At 34.6% G+C, this 22,078-nt stretch overlaps 1 protein-coding gene across 1 annotated transcript in view; it reads left to right on the top strand.

Annotated features, from left to right (window-relative positions):
* The window catches only part of Map7 (microtubule associated protein 7), a 144,006-nt gene extending 136,744 nt beyond the window's left edge, over positions 1–7,262 (top strand). Inside the window, exon 16 of the mRNA XM_048800498.1 lies at positions 5,795–7,262. Coding sequence (XP_048656455.1) covers positions 5,795–5,805 — 11 coding nt within the window. The 3' untranslated portion in view covers positions 5,806–7,262. The remainder of the gene's footprint in view (positions 1–5,794) is intronic.
* Positions 7,263–22,078: the final 14,816 nt, after the last annotated feature.

Genomic DNA, 22,078 nt, shown 5'->3' with positions numbered 1-22,078 from the left:
GCAGATACTTGAAAACTGCCCTTATGTTCTCTTGCCATTTTTCTTCTTTTTTCTTTTTTTTTTTAGTTTTATTAATTTTATTTTTTAAATACACGCCACCAGAATGCATTACAATTCTTATTATACATATAGAGTACAATTTTTCATATCTTTGTATATAGAGTATGCTCACGCCAATTCATGCCTTTATACATGTACTTTGGTTTTTTTGCATTCAATTCTTATTACACATATATACCACCATTTTTCCTATCTGTGTTTATATATAAAGTATGTGGACACCCAGTTCGAGCCTTCATACATGAACTTTGGATAGCAATGTCCATCACATTCAACCATCCTTGCTAATCCCCTGCCCCGTCTCTTTCCCTCCCACCCCTCTTCCCTATCTAGAATTTATCTATTCCTCCCATGCTCCCCCTCCCTATCCCACTATGAGTCAGCCTCCTTATGTCAGAGAAAACATTCAGCATTTGTTTTGGGGGGATTGGCTAACTTCACTTAGCATTTTCTTCTCCAATGCCATCCATTTACCTGCAAATGCCATGATTTTATTCTCTTTTATTGCTGAGTAATATTCTATTGTGTATATATGCCACATTTTTTTAATCCATTCATCCACTGAAGGGCATCTAGGTTGGCTCTATAGTTTAGCAATTGTGAACTGTGCTGCTATAAACATTGATGTGGCTGTGTCCCTGTAGTTTGCTGTTTTTAAGTCCTTTGGGTATAGTCTGAGGAGAGGGATAGCAAGTCAAATGGTGGTTCCATTCCCAGATTTCCAAGTAATCTCCAAACTGCTTTCCATATTGGCTGCACCAATTTACAGTCCCACCAGCAATGTATGAGTGTATCTTTTTCCCCGCATCCTCTCCAACACTTATTCTTGTTTGTGTTCATAATAGCTGCCATTCTGACTAGAGTGAGATGATATCTTAGAGTTTTGATTTGAATTTCTTTGATTACTAGAGATGATGAGCATTTTTTCATATACTTGTTGATTGATTGTATATCCTCTTCTGAGAAATGTCTGTTCAGGTCCTTGGCCCACTTGTTGATTGGGTTATTTGGTTTTTTTGGTGCTTGCCTTTTTGAGTTCTTTATATATCCTAGAGATTAGTGCTCTATCTTATGTGTGAGGAGTAAAAATTTGCTCCCGGGATGTGAGCTCTCTGTTCACCTCACAGATTGTTTCTTTTGCTGAGAAGAAACTTTTTAGCTTGATTCCATCCCATTTATTGATTCTTGGTTTTAATTCTTACGCTATAGAAGTCTCCATACCACATGATGAAGATTAGGGCCTACTTTTTCTTCTATTAGTCACAGAGTCTCTGGTCTAATTCCTAGGTCCTTGATCCATTTTGAGTTAAGTTTGTGCATGGTGAGAGATAGGGGTTTAATTTCATTTTGTTCCATATGGATTTCCTGTTCCCAGCACCATTTGTTGAAGATGCCATCTTTTCTCTAGTGCATGTTTTTGGCACGTTTGTCTAATATAAGATAATTGTAATTTTGTGGGTTAGTCTCTGTATCCTCTATTCTGTACCATTGGTCTACCAGTCTATTTTGGTGCCAATACCATGCTGTTTTTGTTACTATTGCTCTGTAGTATAGTTTAAGGTCTGGTATCGTGATGCCACCTGCTTCACTCTTCCTGCTAAGGATTGCTTTAGCTGTTCTGGGTCTCTTATTTTTCCAGATGAATTTCATAATTGCTTTTTCTATTTCTATGAGGAATACCAATTTGATAAGACTTGCATTATCTTTAAGTCTATTGATGTGATGAATTACATTCATTGATTTCCATATCTGTATAGTGCTTTTGGTAGTATGGTCATTTTGATAATATTAATTCTGCCTATCCAAGAGCAAGGTAGATCTTTCCATCTTCTAAGGTCTTCTATGATTTCTCTCTTTAGAGTTCTGTAGTTTTCATTGTATAGATCTTTCACCTCTTTCATTAAGTTGATTCCCAAGTATCTTTTTTTTTTTTTTTGAGGTTATTGTGAATGGGGTAGTTTTCCTCATTTCCCTTTAAGAGAATTTGTCACTGATATACAGAAATTCCTTTGATTTATGGGTGTTGATTTTATATCCTGCTACTTTGCTGAATTCATTTACTAGTTCTAGAAGTTTTCTGGTGGAACTTTTAGGGTCTTCTAGGTATAGAATCATATCATCAGCAAATAGTGCCAGTTTGTGTTCTTCTTTTTCTGTCTGTATCCCTTTGATTTCTTTCATCTGTTTAATTGCTCTGGCCAGTGTTTCAAGAACTATATTGAATAGAAGTGGTGAAAGTTTTTAGAGGGAATGCCTTCAATTTTTCTCCGTTTAGAATGATGTTGGCCTGGTGATTAGCATAGATAGGCTTTACAATGTTGAGATATATTCCTGTTATCCCTAGTTTTTCTAGTGTTTGAACACAAAGGGGTGTTGTATTTTTTCAAATGCTTTTTCTGCATCTTATTGAGATGATCATATGATTCTTATCTTTAAGTCTATTGATGTGATGAATTACATTTATTGATTTCTGTATATTGAACCAACCTTGCATCCCAGGGATGAATCCCACTTGATCATGGTGCACAATCCTTTTGATATGTTTTTGTATACGATTTGCCAGAATTTTATTGAGAATTTTTGCACCTATGGTCTGAAGTTTTCTTTTTTTGATGTGTCTTTGTCTGGTTTTGGGATCAGGGTGATATTGGCCTCATAGAATGAGTTTGGAATTACTGCCTCTTTTTCTATTTCCTAAAATAAATTGAAGAGTATTGGTATTAGTTCTTCTTTAAAGATCTTGTAGAACTCAGCTGTGTATCCATCCAGTCCTGGGCTTTTCTTGGTTGGTAAGCTTTTGATGGCTTCTTCTATTTCCTCACTTGATATTGGTCTGTTTAAATTGTGTATAACTTCCTGACTCAATCTGGGCAAATCATATGACTTAAGAAATTTGTTGATGCCTTCAGTGTCTTCTATTTTATTGGAGTATAGATTTCAAAATGATTTCTAATTATCCTCTGTATTTCTGTAGTGTCTGTTGTGATATTACCTTTTTCATCACGTATACTGGTAATTTGAGTTCTCTCTCTCCTTCTCTTCATTAGCATGGCTAAGGGTCTATCAATTTTACTTATTTTTTCAAAGGACCAACTTTTTGTTTTGCTGCTTTTGCTACTGATTTGTTGTTCTTTTTCCAGGGCTTTGAGATATAGTGTGAGGTCATTTATTTGTTGACTTTTTCTTCTTTTAAGCAAGGAACTCCATGCAATGAATTTTCCTCTTAGTACTGCTTTCATAGTGTCCCAGAGATTTTGATATGTTGTGTCTATGTTCTCATTTACCTCTAAGAATTTTTTAATCTCCTCCTTGATGTTTTCTGTGACTCATTGTTCATTCAATAGCATATTGTTTAGTCTCCAGGTGATGGAGAAATTTTTATTTTTTATTTTGTCATTGATTTCCAATTTCATTTCATTATGATCTGATAAAATGCATGATAGTATCTCTACTTTTTTATATTTGCTAAGAGTTGCTTTGTGGCATAGTATATGGTCTATTTAGAGAAGGTTGAAATATTCTATATATGTCAGTTAAGTCTAAGTTATTGATTGTGTTATTGAGTTCTATAGTTTCTTTATTCAACTTTTGTTTGGAAGATCTATCCAGTGGTGAAAGAGGTGTGTTAAAGTCACCCAAGGTTATTGTGTTGTGGTCATTTTGACTCTTGAACTTGAGAAGAGTTTATTTGATGAACATAGCTGCACCATTGTTTGGGGCACATATATTTATGATTGTTATGTCTTGTTGGTGTATAGTTCCCTTGAGCAGTATGTAATGTCCATATTTATCTCTTTTGATTAACCTTGGTTTGAAGTCTACTTTATTTGATTTGAGTATGGAAACCCCTGCTTGCTTCCGCAGTCCATGTGAGTGGTATGATTTTTCCCATTTTCAGTCTGTGTATGTCTTTTCCATTTTTCTTATTTAGGTTTGGCAACCTGGATCATATATCATTGTCTCTAAAAATAGTGTGATGGACAGTTATGACTTAGGTAATAAGAACAGTATTCCAAACTAAGATCACATTGAGCCCAAGGAACTTCCATCCCTGTAGTTGCTGTTGAAACTGCTTAAAATGCACTTTATACACGTTTCCTAGGATTCACACTTGACCTGAGTCTTTGTACAAAAAGAACAATAGCTGGACTGGAATGGAAGGGATCAAAATGTGTTACATGCATGTACGAATATGCCACAAGGAAACCTATTACCTTGTGTAATTAATGTGCACTAATTTATGGTGGTTTTTGTTTTGTTTTGTTCTGTTTTTGTACTGAGGATTAAACCCAGGGGCATATTACCACTGAGCCACATCTCCAGCCCTTTTTATTTATTTTGAGATGAGTTCTCATTAAATTGCTGAGGCCTGCCTTGATTTTAAAAGGATGATCCTCCTCCCTCTCTTTTCAAACCTGTCTGAATTTTGTTGATTTCTTTTCCCAGATCACTTTCACATGCTGACCAGCATCTCTTTATACTATTATGAATAGGACTGGCTAAAAATGCAGATTTTTTTTTTGTACTGGGCATTGAACCCAAAGGGCAATTAACCACTGAGTCACATTCCCAGCCTTTTTTACTTTGAAACAAGGTCTCACTCAGTTGCTGAGGCTGGTCTCAAACTTGGAATCCTCCGTCTCAGCCTCCCGAGTCTTTAGAATTATAGGCATGCACCATTGTGCCAGCAAAAATATAGAATATTTTAATGGAGTCAGTCAGTATAGACTTATTTTTGATCAAATTGCTTGCCTTTTAGATTCCTTCTGGGAGCCTAGCGTGGTAGCACATGGCTGTAATCTCAGAGGCTCAGGAGGCTGAGGCAGGAGGATTCCAGGTTTGAGGTCTGAGCAACTTAGCCAGATCCTCTCTCAAAATAGAATAAAAAGGGCTGGATGAAGTTTAGTGGTAGAGTGCCCCTAAATTAATTCCCCAGTAGGAAAAAAAAATCTTTGTAACAAAAAACTTAATAGGGTGCAAAGACCAATGTTGAGTACCCATGAAGCTCATCTCTTTTTCTCCTCCAGCATGCTGACCTTGGGAATAGAATTTCATTGGACTCCATCTTCTAAGAGGCTCTGAAAGGAGTTCTGTAAAGTCTCTCCCTAGTCTGACTTTCAGGTTCCGAAGTTTCAAGGAACAGTCTGATTAATGTTGTGATGGTAGAAACAAGCTCCATGCAGCTTCCTCTTTTGGCGTGTCACATATTCGTAGGGAAGGACAGAATTTCCATATGTTTTCTGCTTTACTTGCCAGGCCTTGACTCACCTTTTGAGTTATCTATAAATCCATTCTCACTGTTCTCACCTTTCCATACCTTCTCTGGGAGACATACCCCAGTATCTATGATCTTGATTAATAAAGTTCCTGATTATTTATCATGACTATCAACACTTATTTAGCCTCCAACTTAAGTCTGGAGCCCTAAAGCATCAAGTACTAAGAATATAAGACCCCCCAAAAAATGTTTAAATCCCTTCTAGAAAAGTGCAATCAATATATGCAGTTTAGAAATGTAAATGATATAGCCTAAATTGAACTAAAGAAAAGGACGTATGTTTTTTTCTATTTCATTTAAATACAAGGCTGTGGTCCTAATGCATTTGCCTGTTCTTATAAGACAATGCATTTAACTGCAGGGTAAAATTTTAGAAATGTAAGATATTGCTGTAGTATTCTTTAATGTTTTAGACAAATGCTATGAATCTGTTCTTTTTTTTCTCTCTCCATATAGAAGTTATATGAGCATTTCTTCTGAAGAACCAAAGCAGAAATTTAGTAAGAATTTCTACAATTAATGGGATTCCTTTCACGCCATGAAGGAGCATCCCCCTCCTCGAGTTTTCTAAAGATTTCGTGACCATCATTTTGAAAAAGACTTTATTAAAACCAGCTAAAGACAACAGACTGGATAGCTTTTCTAATAATTTTCGCCAATAGGAAGAAAGAAATGCTCCGTATCCTTCAGTACTTTAAAGTGGCTTTTCCCGGTATGCTCCTTCTTATTAGCAAATCATTATTTTTCTGCATTCTCTAAAAGACAAGAGCATTTGACAGTAAAAGACATGGGATGATTAGGCATGATTTTTCACATAGATATTTTGGTCTTAAAAGAGTAACATATAAAATTGGCAAAAAAAATATCTTTTACAATGTAATACTTGAAAAATAAGTACCTCTTTGCTCTACAAGTAGAGTGAATAGGAAAGGAGTTTAAATTAAACCTGTTTAAATGTTTCAAAGAGCTCTATTTGTAGAGGCAAATTATAGGCAGATAACCAGGTTCTTGTAAATGCAACTTGTACATGGACATTCTGCAAACCCAGCTGTCATATTCTTCTCACAACTCCTTTTCCAGAAGCATCCTAACAAGTTTTAGAATGTGAAAAACATTATTTTTTCAGAGCAAGAAAATATTTACTTTCCTCTTAAATAATGTATTTATAAAGTTTTCCAGATAAATCAAATAAATTAGAACAATGTGAAAACATTGCAGATTTTCTTTCTTAGATGCACTCCTTCTGATGTCACCGTGAGAGAATGTTACTGATGATTCAGGTCTCTTTCTGAAGTTTGTATGTTGCTGCTGTCCCCGATGATGGGGGGACTTATCTTTGCCTTACCTGATCACAAATTATGTGGGGGAGAGCGGGGGGAAATAAAGATTTAATATGTCTTTAAATAAAAAAAGAATTTGGTTTTGCTCGTTTCAGAGCAATGAAAAAATGATGGCATGTTGACTGTGCGTGGCACACAGGACAGGGACCTCCGTGGAGGTCCTTGTTCTGCACCGCTTCCATCAGCTTTCCACTCTTCATTGTCGTTGACTTTTGCTGCTGAGCCTCGCTGTACAAACTTGCACTTTTGTTTGCCGATATAAATTCAATGTTATTTTCCCTTGTAACAGACAACTAATAACTAAATGTAGAAGGAGAGGAAACATGTTTTTTTGTTTGTTTGTTTGTTTGTTTAATGTGGAGTGTTAAGATAAATTTATACCACTACAATGTGCTGGTTTTATAGGAAGGATCGGTTAATCTCTCTGAGAGACTGTTATCTGTTGGATGATTTCTTTTAAATCCAAGCATATGATTTTTAGCAACAGCTTGTAATTTGTTAAAACATTAATTTGGGGGTTTTCCCTGTTCTCAGTTGTCCATGTACACATAGTTACTATATTAAAAAAAAATCTGTTCAACAAAGTTGTTTTATTTGTTTGTATTGGCCTACCATAAAATACTAGTGAGGTGTTTGACATAGTTTACTATTAGGGTTCTCATGTTATAACCGCGTGGCCTACTTTTTTTTTTAGTACTGGGGATTAAACTTGGGGCCTTGCTTGTATACAGAGGCACATGCTCTGAGTTTTCAATTTCATTTAACCTTAATAACATTTTCCTAGCTTCATATAGGTAAGTATTCAGAATAATTACAGTTTAGAGCAGTGCCTTGACTGAAAGATTTGCAGTAAAGAAGCAACAGCGATATTGGACATATGGACAAATACATCAAAAGAGTTTTTACTGAAAGCATTTTAAAAGATCACAAATTAAATTTTAAGAGTCACCAATAAGTTCACCTAGCCTTTGCATTTTTATTGTGAAAATATATATTCACATAGTTTTTTCTTCATAATTTTGCATATATTCTAATTTTTTATTCAAATATATTGTTACATATGTTTATTCCTTAACCCTAACCCTACTCCTAAACCTACTCCTACCTCTAAGACTACATAAAAACACAAAAGCCCTTAAACATATAATCTTATAAACCTATATAAATATTTCTAGATATTTTGCCAGGTACATGTATATTCTCACTTATGAATATATAAACGTTAATATATTTTCAGGTATAAAATATATTAACGGCCCAGTTTTAAAGCAAAATGTCAGAACAAAGTTACAACAAAGCCTACCCATTTGTGAAAACATATATGTTTATATAGGTTTTCCAACATAATTTATATAGGTCTTCCAACATATTTTCATTTTTTTATTCAACTATAGTTACACATGTTCGTTCCTAACCCCAAACCTAGCCTTACCCATAAACCTACTCCCACCCATAACACTACATGAAAACCAAAACATCTTGCATGTATAATCATATACATTTACATAAATATTCAGAGATATTTTGATAGGTATATTTACATACTCATCTATAATATCATTAATATAAATATATTTTCATGTATGAATCCAAGGCCCAGTTTTAAAGCTAAAGCAGCACAGACCTAGAAGGAAAGCTTTCCATTTGTGAACACATATACATATGTATAGGTTTTCCATATAAGTTCATGTATATTTTCATTTTTTAATTCAATTATATAGTTGTAGATATTTGTACACTAACCCTAGTCCTACTCCCACCCCTAACACTACATGAATGTTAAAACCAGTATATGTATAATCATGTACCTTTATATGAATATTCATAGATTATTTTGCTGGTACATTTTATATACTCAACTATAATATTATATATTATTATATTTTCATGTATGAATCCATGGCCAAGTTTTAAAACAAAATAATCAACCATGCCAGAAGGAAATGTATTCACTTATGAAAATATTTAAGTTTTTCTACATAATTTCATGTGTATTTTTATTATTCAAGTAATTAGTTAAACATGTTCTTAACCCTAACCTTTGCCCTACACCTAAACCTACTCCCATCCCTAACAGTACATCAAAACATAAAAACCCCTACATGTATAATCATGTACATTTATATGAATATTCATAGATATTATGTCAGGTACATTTATATCATATTAATATATTTTCATAAATTTATGGCTCAATTTTAAAACTAAAGCAGCATGGAGATAGAACAAAACCAATCCACTTGTAAAAACATATACATTTATACATAATTTTATATATATTTTCATTTTGTAATTCAGATATACAGTTATAGATGTTAATGTCCTAACCTGAACTCTAGTATTATTCTTAAACCTACTCCTATCTCTAACATTACATCAAAACATAAAAGCACCTACATGTATAGTCACATACATTTATATAAATATTCATAGATATTTTGCCAGGTTCATTCACACACTCACCTATAATATGATATATATTAATATATTTTCATGTCTGAATTCATGGTCCAGTTTTAAAACTAAAGCATCATCAGCTAGAACAAAACCAATTCACCTATGAAAACATATACATTTATATAGGTTTTCCTACATAATTTCACACGTATGTCCATTTTTTAATTCAAATATACAGTTATAATTGTTCTTTCCCTAACCCTAATTCTACCTAGCCCTACCCCTAAACCTTCTTCTGCCATCTTTAACACTACATAAAAACTTAAAACCCTCTACATGTATATCATGTATATCACATTTATATTAATATTCAGGGATATTTAGCCAAGTACATTTATATTCTCACCTATATTATATAATATTAATGTATTTTTACCTATGAATTCATGGCCCAGTTTTAATTCAAAGTATCAGCAAGAGTCAGATCAAAATTTATCCACTTGTGAAAACTTAAACATTTTTATTTTTTTCCTACCTATGTTCACGTTTTTTTTTAATTCAGATATAGTTATACCTTTTCATTCCCTAACCCTAACCATAAACCTACTCTAGTGCTTATACTACATCAAAACCTAAAAGCTCCTGCAAGAATAATCCTGTTAATTTATATTAATATTCATAGTTATTTTGCTAGGTACCTCCTTCTACTCACCTATAATATATATATGAATATATTTTATGTATAAACCAAGGTCAGAGTTTGCAACCTAAAGGTCAGAACAAAGCTAGTTGAAACCTAACGACTGTGAAGACATATATGTTTACATACGGTTTCCTAGATAATTTCAAGTATACTTTCATTTTTTAATTAAAATATACAGTTATAATTGTTTTTTCTAACCATAAACCTAGGTTATTCTCAAAACTACTCCTACCTTAACACTACATCAAAATGCAAAAGCCCATCAATGGAAATCATGTAAATTTATATGAATATTCATAGATATATTGCCAGGTACATACACTCACCTGTAATATCATACATTAATATATTTTGATGTATCAATTCATGCTCCAGTTTTAAACCAAATTCTCTTTGCAAAACTAAACTGAAACCTATCCAGTTGAGAAAACATAACATTTATATAGGCATTCTGACATAATTTTATCATTTTCATTTTTTATTCAAATATACAACTATAATATTTTGTTCTCTAACCTTAACACTAGCCCTACCCCTAAATGTACTCCTAATCATTACACTACATCAAAACCTAAAAGCCTCTACATGTAGAATCCTGTACATTTATATGAATATTCATAGATATTCTCCAGATAAATTAATACACTCATCTGTGACATCATATATACTAATATGTTTTCATGTATGAATCCAAGGCCCAGATTTAACCTAAATTGTCACAACAAAGCTAATTCAAAACCTATCCAATTGTGAAAAAATATGTAGATTCTCCTATATAATTTCACATATATTTTCATTTTCATATTCTTTTTTTTAAAGAAAGAGAATTTTTTAATATTCATTTTTTAGTTTTTGGTTTTTAGTTTTTTTAATTGTATTTTTATGTGGTACTGAGGATCGAACCCAGTGCCCCGCGCATGCCAGGCAAGCGCGCTACCGCTTGAGCCACATCCCCAGCCCTCATTTTCATATTCTAATATGCAGTTAAACATGTTCATTTTCTTTTTTTTTTAATATTTATTTTTTAGTTTTCGGCGGATACAACATCTTTGTTTGTATGTGGTGCTGAGGATCAAACCCAGGCCGCACGCATGCCAGGCGAGCGCACTACCACTTGAGCCACATCCCCAGTCCAACATTTCATTTTCTAATCTAACCCTATCCCTATCTCTAAAACTACTCCCATTTCTAACATTACATCAAAACATAAAAGCCCCTTCATGTATAATTATGTACATTCATATGACTATTAATAGATATTTTGCCAAGTACATTTATGTATACACCCATAATATCCTATATTAATATATATTCATCTCTGAATCCATGGCCCAGTTTTAAACCAAATATCAGCAGGAGCAAAATCAAAACCTATCCACTTTTGAAAATATATTTTTATACATTACAGTTAATCCTGTTCATTCCCAAAACCTTACCCTACCCCTAAATGAACTAAAAAACTTAAAATCCCATGCATATATAATGTTGTATATTTAAATGAGTATTCATACATATTTTACCAGGTGTGTGTGTGTGTGTGTGTGTGTGTGTGTATATATATATATATATATTTACCTATAATATCATATATTAATATGTTTATATGAATCTATGGCCCAGTTTAAAACCAAAATGTCAGCAGCAGCTAGATTGAAATATATCCATTAGTGAAAACAAATACATTTTACAGTTATTCCTTCATAGTTTCACATTTTAAAAATTTTAGTATTTAGATATACACTTATAATGTTCTTTCCCTAATCCTAATCCTAACCCTAGCACTACCCCTAAACCTATTTTCATAACTAACCCTAACTGTAGACCTACACCTAAACCCTAGCACTACCCCTAAACCTATTTTCATAACTAACCCTAACTGTAGACCTACACCTAAACCTACTCCCATTCCTAACAATACATAAAAATGTAAAAGTCCCTAGGTTTATAATCATGTACATTTATATAAATATTTATATATAATTTGCCAGGTACATTTATATACTCATTATACCATATATTAATATATTTCATGTTAGAATCCATGTCCAAGTTTTAAAACAAAATGTCATTAGGAGCTAGATCAAAACCTATCCATTTTTGAAAATATGTACATTTGTATAGGTTTTCCTATATAACTTCACATACATTTTCAATTTTTTTTGAAATATCCAGTTGCACATGTTTGTTCCCCAGCCCTAACCTTCCCCTATCCCTAAAACTACTTCTATCCCTAACTTAACATCAAAATTTAAAAGCCCCTACATGGGTAATCATATGCATTTATATGAATATTCATAGAAATTTTGACAGGTACATTTATATACTCACCTATAATATCCTATATTAATGAATTTTCACCTATGAATCCATGGGCCTATTTTAATTCAAATTATCTCAACAATGCTAGATTGAAACCTATCCACTTATGAAAAATATACATTTAAATTATATTTATATTATTTATATAGGTTTTCTGCCATAATTTCACATATATTTTCTTTTTTTATTCAAATGGCAATTGTACATATTCTTTCCCTAACCTTGTCCCTAGATTTACCCGTAAACCAATTCCCATTACTAATACTATATCAAAATTTAAGAGACCCTACATGTATAATTTGTACATTTATATGAATACTCATAGATATTTTGTCAGGTACATTCATATACTCACCTATCATATCATATATGTTAATATATCATCAAGTGTTAATCCATAGCACAGTATTAAACCAAATGTCAGAACAAAGCTAGACTGAAACCTATCCAATTTTGAAACAATATACACTTATATAGGTGTTACTATATAATTTCACACACATTTTCATTTTTGTATTCTAATATATAGTTAGACATGTTAGCCTCCTAACCCTAACCCTAGGCCTACTCCTAATACTGATCCAATCCATAACACTACATAAATACTTTAAAGAACCTACATGTTTAATTATGTACAATTAAATGAATATTCATAGACGTTTTCTGGGTACATATATAAATTCACCTGTAATGTGATATAGTAGTATATTTTCATGGCCCAGTTTTAAACCTAAATGTTAGCAGGAGCTAGATCAAAACTTATCCATAAGTGAAAACATCCTTTTTTATAAGTTTAGCTGTGTAATTTCATGTATATTTCCATTTTTTATTCAAATATAGTTATACATACTCTTTCCCTAACTCTAACCTAGCCCTACCACTAACTCCCTTTCCTAACATTACAACAAAACATAAAAGCCCCTACATGTGTAATCATGTACATTTGTATGAATATTCACAGATGTTTTTCTAGGTACATTTATATACTCAAGTATAATATCATAAATTAATGTATTTTCACCTATGAATCCATCACCCAGTTTTCAAACAAAATATCAGCAGAAGCTAGATCAAAACCTGTTTGTGAAAATATACACATTTTTATTAGTTTTCCTATATCATTTCACATATATTTTCATTTTTTTTCAATTATACTGTTATACATATATTTTCCCTAACCCTATCCCTCACTCTAACCCCAAACCTACTCCTATCACTAATACTAAAAGCACTATGAAACCTAAAAGCCCCAACATATGTGATCTTGCACATATATATGAATATTCATAGCTATTTAACCAGGTATACTCATATACTGACCTATATTCTCATATTTATTAAAATATTTTCAGTATGAATACATAACCCAGTTTTAAACCAAATGTCAGTGAGAGGTAGATTAGAACCTATCCATTTTTTGAATATATACATTTATGCAGATTTTACTACATATTTTCAGACATTTTCATTTTTATATTCTAATATAGTTATACATGTTTGTACCCTAATCCTAAGCCTACCCTAAACCTACTCCCTTCCCTAACACCATATAAAAAATTAAAAGCCCCTACATGTATAATCATGTACATTTACATGAATATTCATACATATTTTGCCAGGTACCTTTATATACTCACGTGTAGTTTCATATATTAATATATTTTCATGTATGAACCAATGGCCTCATTTTAATCCAAATTGTCAGAACAAAGCTAGCCCAAAACCTCTTCAATTTTGAAAATGCATACATTTTTACAGGTTTTCCTATATAATTTCATGGACTTTTTCATTTTTTTCTTCAAATATACATTTATACATGTTTGTTCACTAATCCTAACCCTAGTTCTACCCCTAAACCTACTCTGATACCTAATTTATCATCAAAACATAAAGCCCCTACATGTCTAATCATGTACATCTGTATGAATATTCATAATATTCATAATTTTGCCAGGTACATTTATATATTCACCTATAATATCATGTGTATTAAAATATTTTCATGTATAAATCTATGGCCAGTTTTAAACAAAAATTCAGTAAGAGCTAGATAGAAATATATCCATTCATGAAAAAATATATATATTTTATGTTTTCCTTCATAATTTCACATATATTTTCATTTTCTTATTCAAAGATATTTATAAGTTTGTCTTCTATCCCTCACCATAGCTCTACCCCTAAACCTACTCCCATCCCTGACATTACATCAAAATATAAAAGCCTCTACATATATATGGATATTTATATGGATATTTATAGATATTTGAGAGGTATATTTATATACTCATCAAATACATCATATATTACTATACTTTCATGTATGTATCCAAAGCCCAGTTTTGAACCATATTATCTAAAAAAGCTAAATTGAAACCTATTCACTGTGACAACATAAATATTTATATAGGTTTTCTGACATAATTTCATTTTTTTCCCCATATATATACAATGATACATGTTCATTCCCTAACCGTAACCCTAGCCCTGCCCATAAACCTTTTCTCATCCCTAACACTACATTACAACTTAAAAGCCCCTACATGTATACATGAAGCCCAAATCCATGTACTCTTTGAATATACTTATAGGCCAGCTTAAATCCAACTCCTCGTTGTATTATAAGGAAACTGAGGTCCAGATATAGAAAGGGACTTCTCCAGACCGCAGCAGTTGAGCAGAGTGCAGTGGGAATCTTTCCCCTTCCATAATGCTTGATTTGAAAAGATATCACTGTCATCCTGGGAACACTTCCCATTCTCTCTTCACCTGGGTCATTTTCCTCTTTTTATCCACACATGAGCACAAAAACATGCACACATGCGCATGCGCGCGCACATACCCACAAACACACACAATGACTTCTCAGTTTGGGACCATAAAGTTGGGGCAGAGAAACAGAAGTTGTTAAGGAAATAAGTAGTATAAAAATTCATAGGGGTGGTGGTAGAGTGCTTGCCTAGCATGTGTGAGGCCTTGGGTTCAACCCCCAGCACCACATAAAACTAAATAAACAAAATAAAGGTATTGTGTCCATCTACAACTAAAAATATTTTTAAAAACTCATAGTCTGGAGATAAGTCAGCCACAGGGCTGTGACATGTTTTATTTTATTCATATGCCCAGAGGACAAGCAAATATAGAGGAGGATATAAAAGATTTCCAGGATTCCAGGGAAGACAGGGGTAGTGTTTTCTATTAACAATCTAACCAAGATTAGTCTACATGCCCTTGTGTAAAAAAGGACAAGAGGAGAGAGAGCTTTAGTTTCTTCCCATACAAATTGGGGTGCTTTACCTGGATGGCTTCTTGTTCATAAATTTTTAGCTTTGTTTCTCTATTGAGAACACACTGAACCCTAATTTTATGGGGAAAAAATATTTAATTCCATAGAATTCCTTCAGAGCAATGTGAGCCTCTAGAAACAGAAATGTTGCTGGACCTCTTCCATGATCCAGAAGTGTTAAAAATAAATTTATGTTGTCCATGAGCTACCTAGCCTATGAAACTTTGTTGGAGTGAACTATATTTTCTGATACAGAAAAAGCATTCCTTCAATTTTAATGTACGATATTATAGAGAAGAGAGTCACAAATTGCTTAGTGTTGTGATCCATTGTATGGGCTGTGCAACACACAGGCTGAGATGGGTCACATCCATCTAATTCTAAATATAAAGGCTTAACATTGCAAGGTTTATTGTCATAGGATGATAATATATGGAATTCATTTTGTTTTAAACAGCATCTTGCTGGTCAAGAATGAAAAATGAGTCCCAGAGAAATGACTTGCCCAGATCATACTGCTGAAACACAGGACTGTTAGTGCTTATTCCATGGTGCCTCTCACCACTTATTGTAATTCTCACCCTTCCAAGTTCTGCATTTTCTATGCTTGATACCAAACGTGAATTATATGGATTTCCTCTGATTGTATGCTTGATGACTTCCCCAATGTGAAACTCATTGTGTGTGTTGGGAAAACCTGAAAGACACAGTGACTTCTCAAGGGCTACAGTAATAGTAATTCTGAATCCAAATCTCTCTCTTTTAATCAAGGTCCCTGGCTGCACTGATGACTTCCCAAGGGGCTAAAGGGTCATTTCAATTTGCGTAATTTTGCATAGTTAAGGAGATAAAAGGTCAGCAACCTAAAGGGCTGACGTTTTGTGAAGGTCTTAATAAAGGAAGAGGCTCAGGTAATTAAAATTTTAAGAAAGGACCTCTATTTATTGGCATTAGAACCCAACAGGACTAAAATATCATGGTGAACTGGAACACACATTTTAGAGACAGTCTCTGGTCCAGTTCACATGAAGGGAGATGCTCAGGAGAGCAAGATATTTTCTTTATGTGTCTAAACCTTCTAAGTTTGTAGCTACAAAAAAAGGTCCAGAATGGAAGAATTTTAAGTGTTGACTGAGCCCTATACCAGACCTTTATGGCCACTTATCAGGTAAAAGAATGTAGGTCAGAGAAGAAAAATCCAAGCAAGACTTCATCTGTGATCAGCCTTCATCTTGGACCAGTTCTTTGCCTTTCCTCTTTTGTGTGTGTGTGTGCACATACATGTATGAGTGCACTCACAAATGGGGCATGGGGTGGGAAAAAAAAAAACAGAATCTGCAATGACAGAAAGAGGTTATTCCATGTTGAAATTGTGGCAGGACTGTCATGTTTGAACCACCCACCAAACATGGCTGTTAGGGTAGATATTTAAGTATTGGATAATAGTTTTTCTACTTAAATATTTATCCAATGACCTCATTCTGTAATCTGGGGTCAAACTGGAGGGAGGTCTATGTACATATTCATGTATACCTGATCTGGGGATAAATATTTTCATTGAGAATGTCCCTAATGGAGTTAGTCAGGAGAGTCAGTGTTAAATACTGTCCCAAATGTCTGATAATCTCTTTGCAGAGTTCCATACAGATCGTCAGAAAGCTATTTATTAACTATGTCTCATTGGGGAAAGAGTAAATGTACCACATGACCAATAATGATATTCTGGTCTGAGGTTAGATGACCTTTATAGAGAAGGTCTCCTCCGGCAGGAACTCGAGATGATCAGGTTAGGGCCAGCACAGATACATAACTTTAGGAACTCCCCTTCACTCCGTCCTATCACTTTCTCTCTTGAATGACCCACATTTCCATTCCCACAGGAATCTACACTATATTTCTCCCTCTGGCAACCTTATAGTTAAAAGGTCTAGATTGCATACTTGTAGAAATAACAGAAAATACATTTTTGTATTGTTTTTAACTTATACTGATCAGTGAATATTTCTTCACTGTTATTATGGTTTTTGTTTTAGCTACCTGCCCCAGGTAGCTCATGTACCAATCAACTCCAGTGTACTTTTAGTCCTATACAAGAATTAAATACTAACATCCTTACTGGGAAAGTATTTACACAAAGTAACGAAAGTTACACAGACAAGAAAGGTAGACTCTTCTACATGTTTCTTGTAACTGTGCCACATGACAAAACAAATCACTATAACCCCAAAAGGTAATGTGCTGTGTTTTCACATACCTTCATAATATTGCAGTAAGAAATACCATTTCTTGGGCTGGGGTTGTAGCTCAGTGAAAGAACACTTGCTTAGCATGTGTGAGGCACTGTGTTCGAAACTCAGCACCACATAAAAATAAATAAAGTACCTGGGTATTTTATTTATTTATTTTATAAATAAAGTACCTGGGTATTTATTTTTAAATAAATAAATAAAGAATCACAGTTCAAAGCCAGCCTCGGCAAAAGTGAGGTGCTAAGCAACTCAGTGAGATCCTGTCTCTAAATAAAATACAAAATAGGACTGGGGATGTGGCTCAGTGGTTGAGTGCCCCCAAATTCAATCCCTGGTAACTGCCCCCCCAATAAAATAAATAAAGGTATTGCAAACCTCTACAACTAAAAATATTTTTTTTTAAAAAAAATGTCATTTCCTGCCACAGTTCAGCCTTTCAGTGCTGGTGGAAGGTGATGTGATTCAACAGAACCTTCATTCCGGCAATCTGCAGGGCCAATGTATGTGTGTCCTCACAGGTTGCTTCAGTTTTATCGGGCCCTTATAGAATAATACCACAAATGGGGTAAATTTATTTGTCCTGATTCCAGAGGTTATATATCCAGGGGCTTGCTGGAATAATTTCCTTTGAGGCCCACTCTTTGGCTTGTGGAATACCATCTTCTGTCTCTCTGTTTTCATGACATTTTCCTGTGTTACTCTGTGTCTTAATTGCCTCTCCTTCTAAAGCAGAAAAATTAATTGGATTAGACCTCATACCAATAAACTGGATTAACATTAATTATGACCTTAAGAACCATATAATCAATAGAGTCACAGTCTGAGGCACTGGGTATCCAGAACTACAACTTGTGAGTTTTGGGGAGATGTCACAATCCAGCCCATAGCATAAACTAGTCTTCTGCTGAAGGCAGCCTCCCAGAAAAGAGAATACTGAGCAAAGGGATATGCACATGTAATATTTAAATATATATAGTAAGGCCTGTTGAGTTGCAAAGCCACCAGACATCTCTGAATGTAGCTGCTTCTCTGCAGCCAGGGTTCCCTGGGTATTGGCATTTAAAAAAAATTTTTTTTTATTAATCTCTTGTCCATGGAGCAAATCAAATCACATTTTGCCATTCTTTTCCAGTTTCCCAACTGACAAGCTTGAGTCACCTTTCATTGATTATCAGCCATTTAGATATTTCTCCCATGAGTCATACTCAGATTCTGGGCCCTGTGATGTGCTTTCTTGCACCCTGTCATCTATAAGTATTTTTCCCATCTGAGCAACCTTGGTTGACATAGCTCTGTTTCTGAAGACTTACTCTAACATAAAAGGACAAACAATTATGTCTCTTAAGTAAAAGGGACCTCCTTGGATGTCTCCTCCAGGCTCTCCCTTTAAAATTGGAAAGAAATACTATTTCTCCAAACCAATAGCTCTTATATCAAGAACAAACCAGACTTCCATGAGCATAGAGCCTTTATACAGTTCTGTCTGTGGGCAGTTCTCAATTCTGACACATGCTGCTGAGAAACAGCATGTGTTTTCTCATCTCTACAATTAGATGTTTTTAGACAGCACAGTTGGATAATGGCTTGATAGAGGCTATTGGTATAAGTAGGTACTGTGCCTCCATAGCTTATAAAAAAAAATCTCAAAGTTACTGTGTACATACTGCTTAACTGACACCCTCATCAATTTCTCTCAAAAGCTTATAATCTTTTCATTATGGGCACTCATGTCAGCCATACGCCCAAATACCTTATCTGAGCTGCAGATTCCAATTCTCTAATGATTCATAGTATTGCTAAAAGTTATATGTTCCTCCTCAACTTCCTTTTACTATATGCCCCCAATAAACATGTCTTTGGCTACTTGCCTCTGTAGCCCATGCACATCTGTGCTTTGAAACATAGGACTTGGTGGTACTTTACACTTCTCTAGAGCAGCCAGATCTATAGTTGATTAATCCTGATTAAACTTACACATTTTCAATATCACTTTTTTTTTCATTAGTATAGGTTGTTGAGATGAATTCTACCTCATGTTTGCCCTTCTTGTAAACTGAACCATGATGTCCTGGATCCTGGTATGGGAGCCCCAAGATGACTCAGATATATGAGAAGGTTCTGTTTGTGTTATAGTATGTAATACACAGGACTGGATTTTATATTAATTTATCATAAATCCTGATTTTTTTGAATAATTGTCACTTTTGAATTCTGAGAATAATGAATGTTGCATGTGTCTGTGGTCTGCTGGAGGTGTTTGACTTTGGGATGAGAGACAGCTCATCCTAAGTCCCGGTCATGTGGCTTACTTGTGGTGGGAGTTTAACCACAGAAGGAAACACACATTACAGCCTGGTCATTAGGTCTGGATCAAATTGCCAAATGAGGAGTTTACATTTAATGTATTTAAACAATAGTGTCAAGATGGTGAACAGATCAGAAGTATGTGTCCCCCAGCTCCTGGGACCAACCCCATCTTTCTTTTTTTGCTGTCTAATGTCTGAAATGGGAATGAACCTGTGACCAGCATAAAGTGGAAAAGAGTGATCTGCTTTTGAATTTCCTGGTTGGAGCTCCCTCCTCTCACTCAGGGCACTGTCTCTCCTGCTCTTTAGATCTGAGGAGAAATATTAGTAAGGAACGGTATCCCTCAACTCTAGCATTTAAAGGGTTTAGACCAGGCCTTTTACCTCCCTGATGTCAGGGGACCCATAGCTCTCAAATCTGGAATGTGGCTTCTGTGAACTGAGATATGCTGGAGCAAGTCAGGTATGAGGGTGTAGCTCCAAAAATACATATACTTCACTAGCAATTCTTTATTAGCCACATAAAGGTGATGTTGTGGATATATTGGGTTATGTTACTAAAATGAATTTCACCTGTTTCTTTTACTTTTCAATCTGAATACCAGAAAATTTTTAATTACCCTTGCGCCTCACATAATTGTTTTTGTTGGACATTCTTTCTGTAGGAGGTAGTTTCCCAGGTCAACATTCACTCTGCCTACTCACAGACCAGACAGCAGAAAGGTTACATGACATTTCACAGTCATTGACATTATATTATTTTTATTCATGAGTAATATACAGGCATATGTAATCCATAAATAAAAATGACCTTGTATACAAGGTTAAATGCAAATATTTTGCATGTTTGGCTAGATCCCGCTTTCGGATCCCATCTTGCCTTAAAATACTTGCAGCCTGAGGGATTGAATATTATCTACTGTCACTCAGAGTGAAGGCTCAGTGGATTCAGAGGATGTGGTCTTAACCCTGTCCAATCAAGAGGATTTGGTGAGAACTGTCTGATCCCACCCAAAGCCAGTGACGAGGGGGTGGCTTTATGTAATCTTTGCAGTCTGCCTTCCTGACATCTGGCTTAGGCTTCTCTCCCATTCTTAGGAGTCCCATATTGCTTTGCTGTGCAGGTGCTGAAGATCCCTATAAAGCAGGCCTGGCTCCTGAGCAGCAGAAAATGGTGAGTGTTCTGGGACTTCTTGAAGCTGGGGAGGGAAACCAACTGGAGTCTCTAGAGCTGGCAGATGCAGATTCTGGGCACTCTCTGGAGCCTGCAGGCTTGAGCCCTCCTTCAGGCAGTGCCCTCCTCAGTCCCACTGGACATCCAGGTGAGGAGCATGTCAGTAATGGAGACTCTGTGCAGCATGCCCCTTCCCCTCAGGGCATTTTCAGCCTCTACCTCAACCCCTATCTGGCAGTTTTGGGCCAGTAGCTCAGCATCTTCCCAGACTGTGTGGTAATTGATAGGTGGGATGATCCTCAAAATCACTAATCCACATGCAGTTTTCCTGCTGGCAAGGAGGTGTGGACTATAGGGACCTTGCTTCCTCCTGAGTTAGCTAATTTTTGTTTTTGTTTTTGTGCTGGAGGTTAAACCTAGGGGTGCTTTACCACTGAGCAACATCCCTGGTACTCTTTATTTTTTAAATTTTGAGACAGGTTCTGGCTAGGTTTCTGAGATTGACCTTGTTATGTTTCAAGTTATGTAGACTTTTCTCTATTGCCATTAAGAATATAATTTGTGCATACATATAAATTCATCTATAGAATTTGTTTATATTGGGATTCCTTGTTCATTACTGTATAGTTTCCTAATGTATATGTGTCAGGTAATGATAGCTTCTTAGTTTGCTCTTATAATCCAAAGGTTTCTTGGCTAATTTTACATTTATTTAACATTGCAGATGGATTTTAAAACTTTATGCTTTGATTCTAACTTTCATTAAAAGTAAATCATGGGGAGTCTGGGGTTGTGGCTCAGTCAGTGGTAAAGCACTTACCTGGCATGTGCAAGGCACTGGATTCAATTCTCAGCACTACATCGAAATAAATGAATAAAATAAAGGTCCATCAACATCTAAAAATATTTTTTTTAAAAGTAAATCATGTTGGGTTTTTTATAGCACATTGTATTTTTTTATTTTTT

Source organism: Marmota marmota, unplaced genomic scaffold, assembly GCF_001458135.2.
Source record: "Marmota marmota marmota unplaced genomic scaffold, marMar, whole genome shotgun sequence".
Classification (NCBI taxonomy): domain Eukaryota; kingdom Metazoa; phylum Chordata; class Mammalia; order Rodentia; family Sciuridae; genus Marmota; species Marmota marmota.
This window is presented reverse-complemented; position numbering and strand designations above follow the sequence as displayed.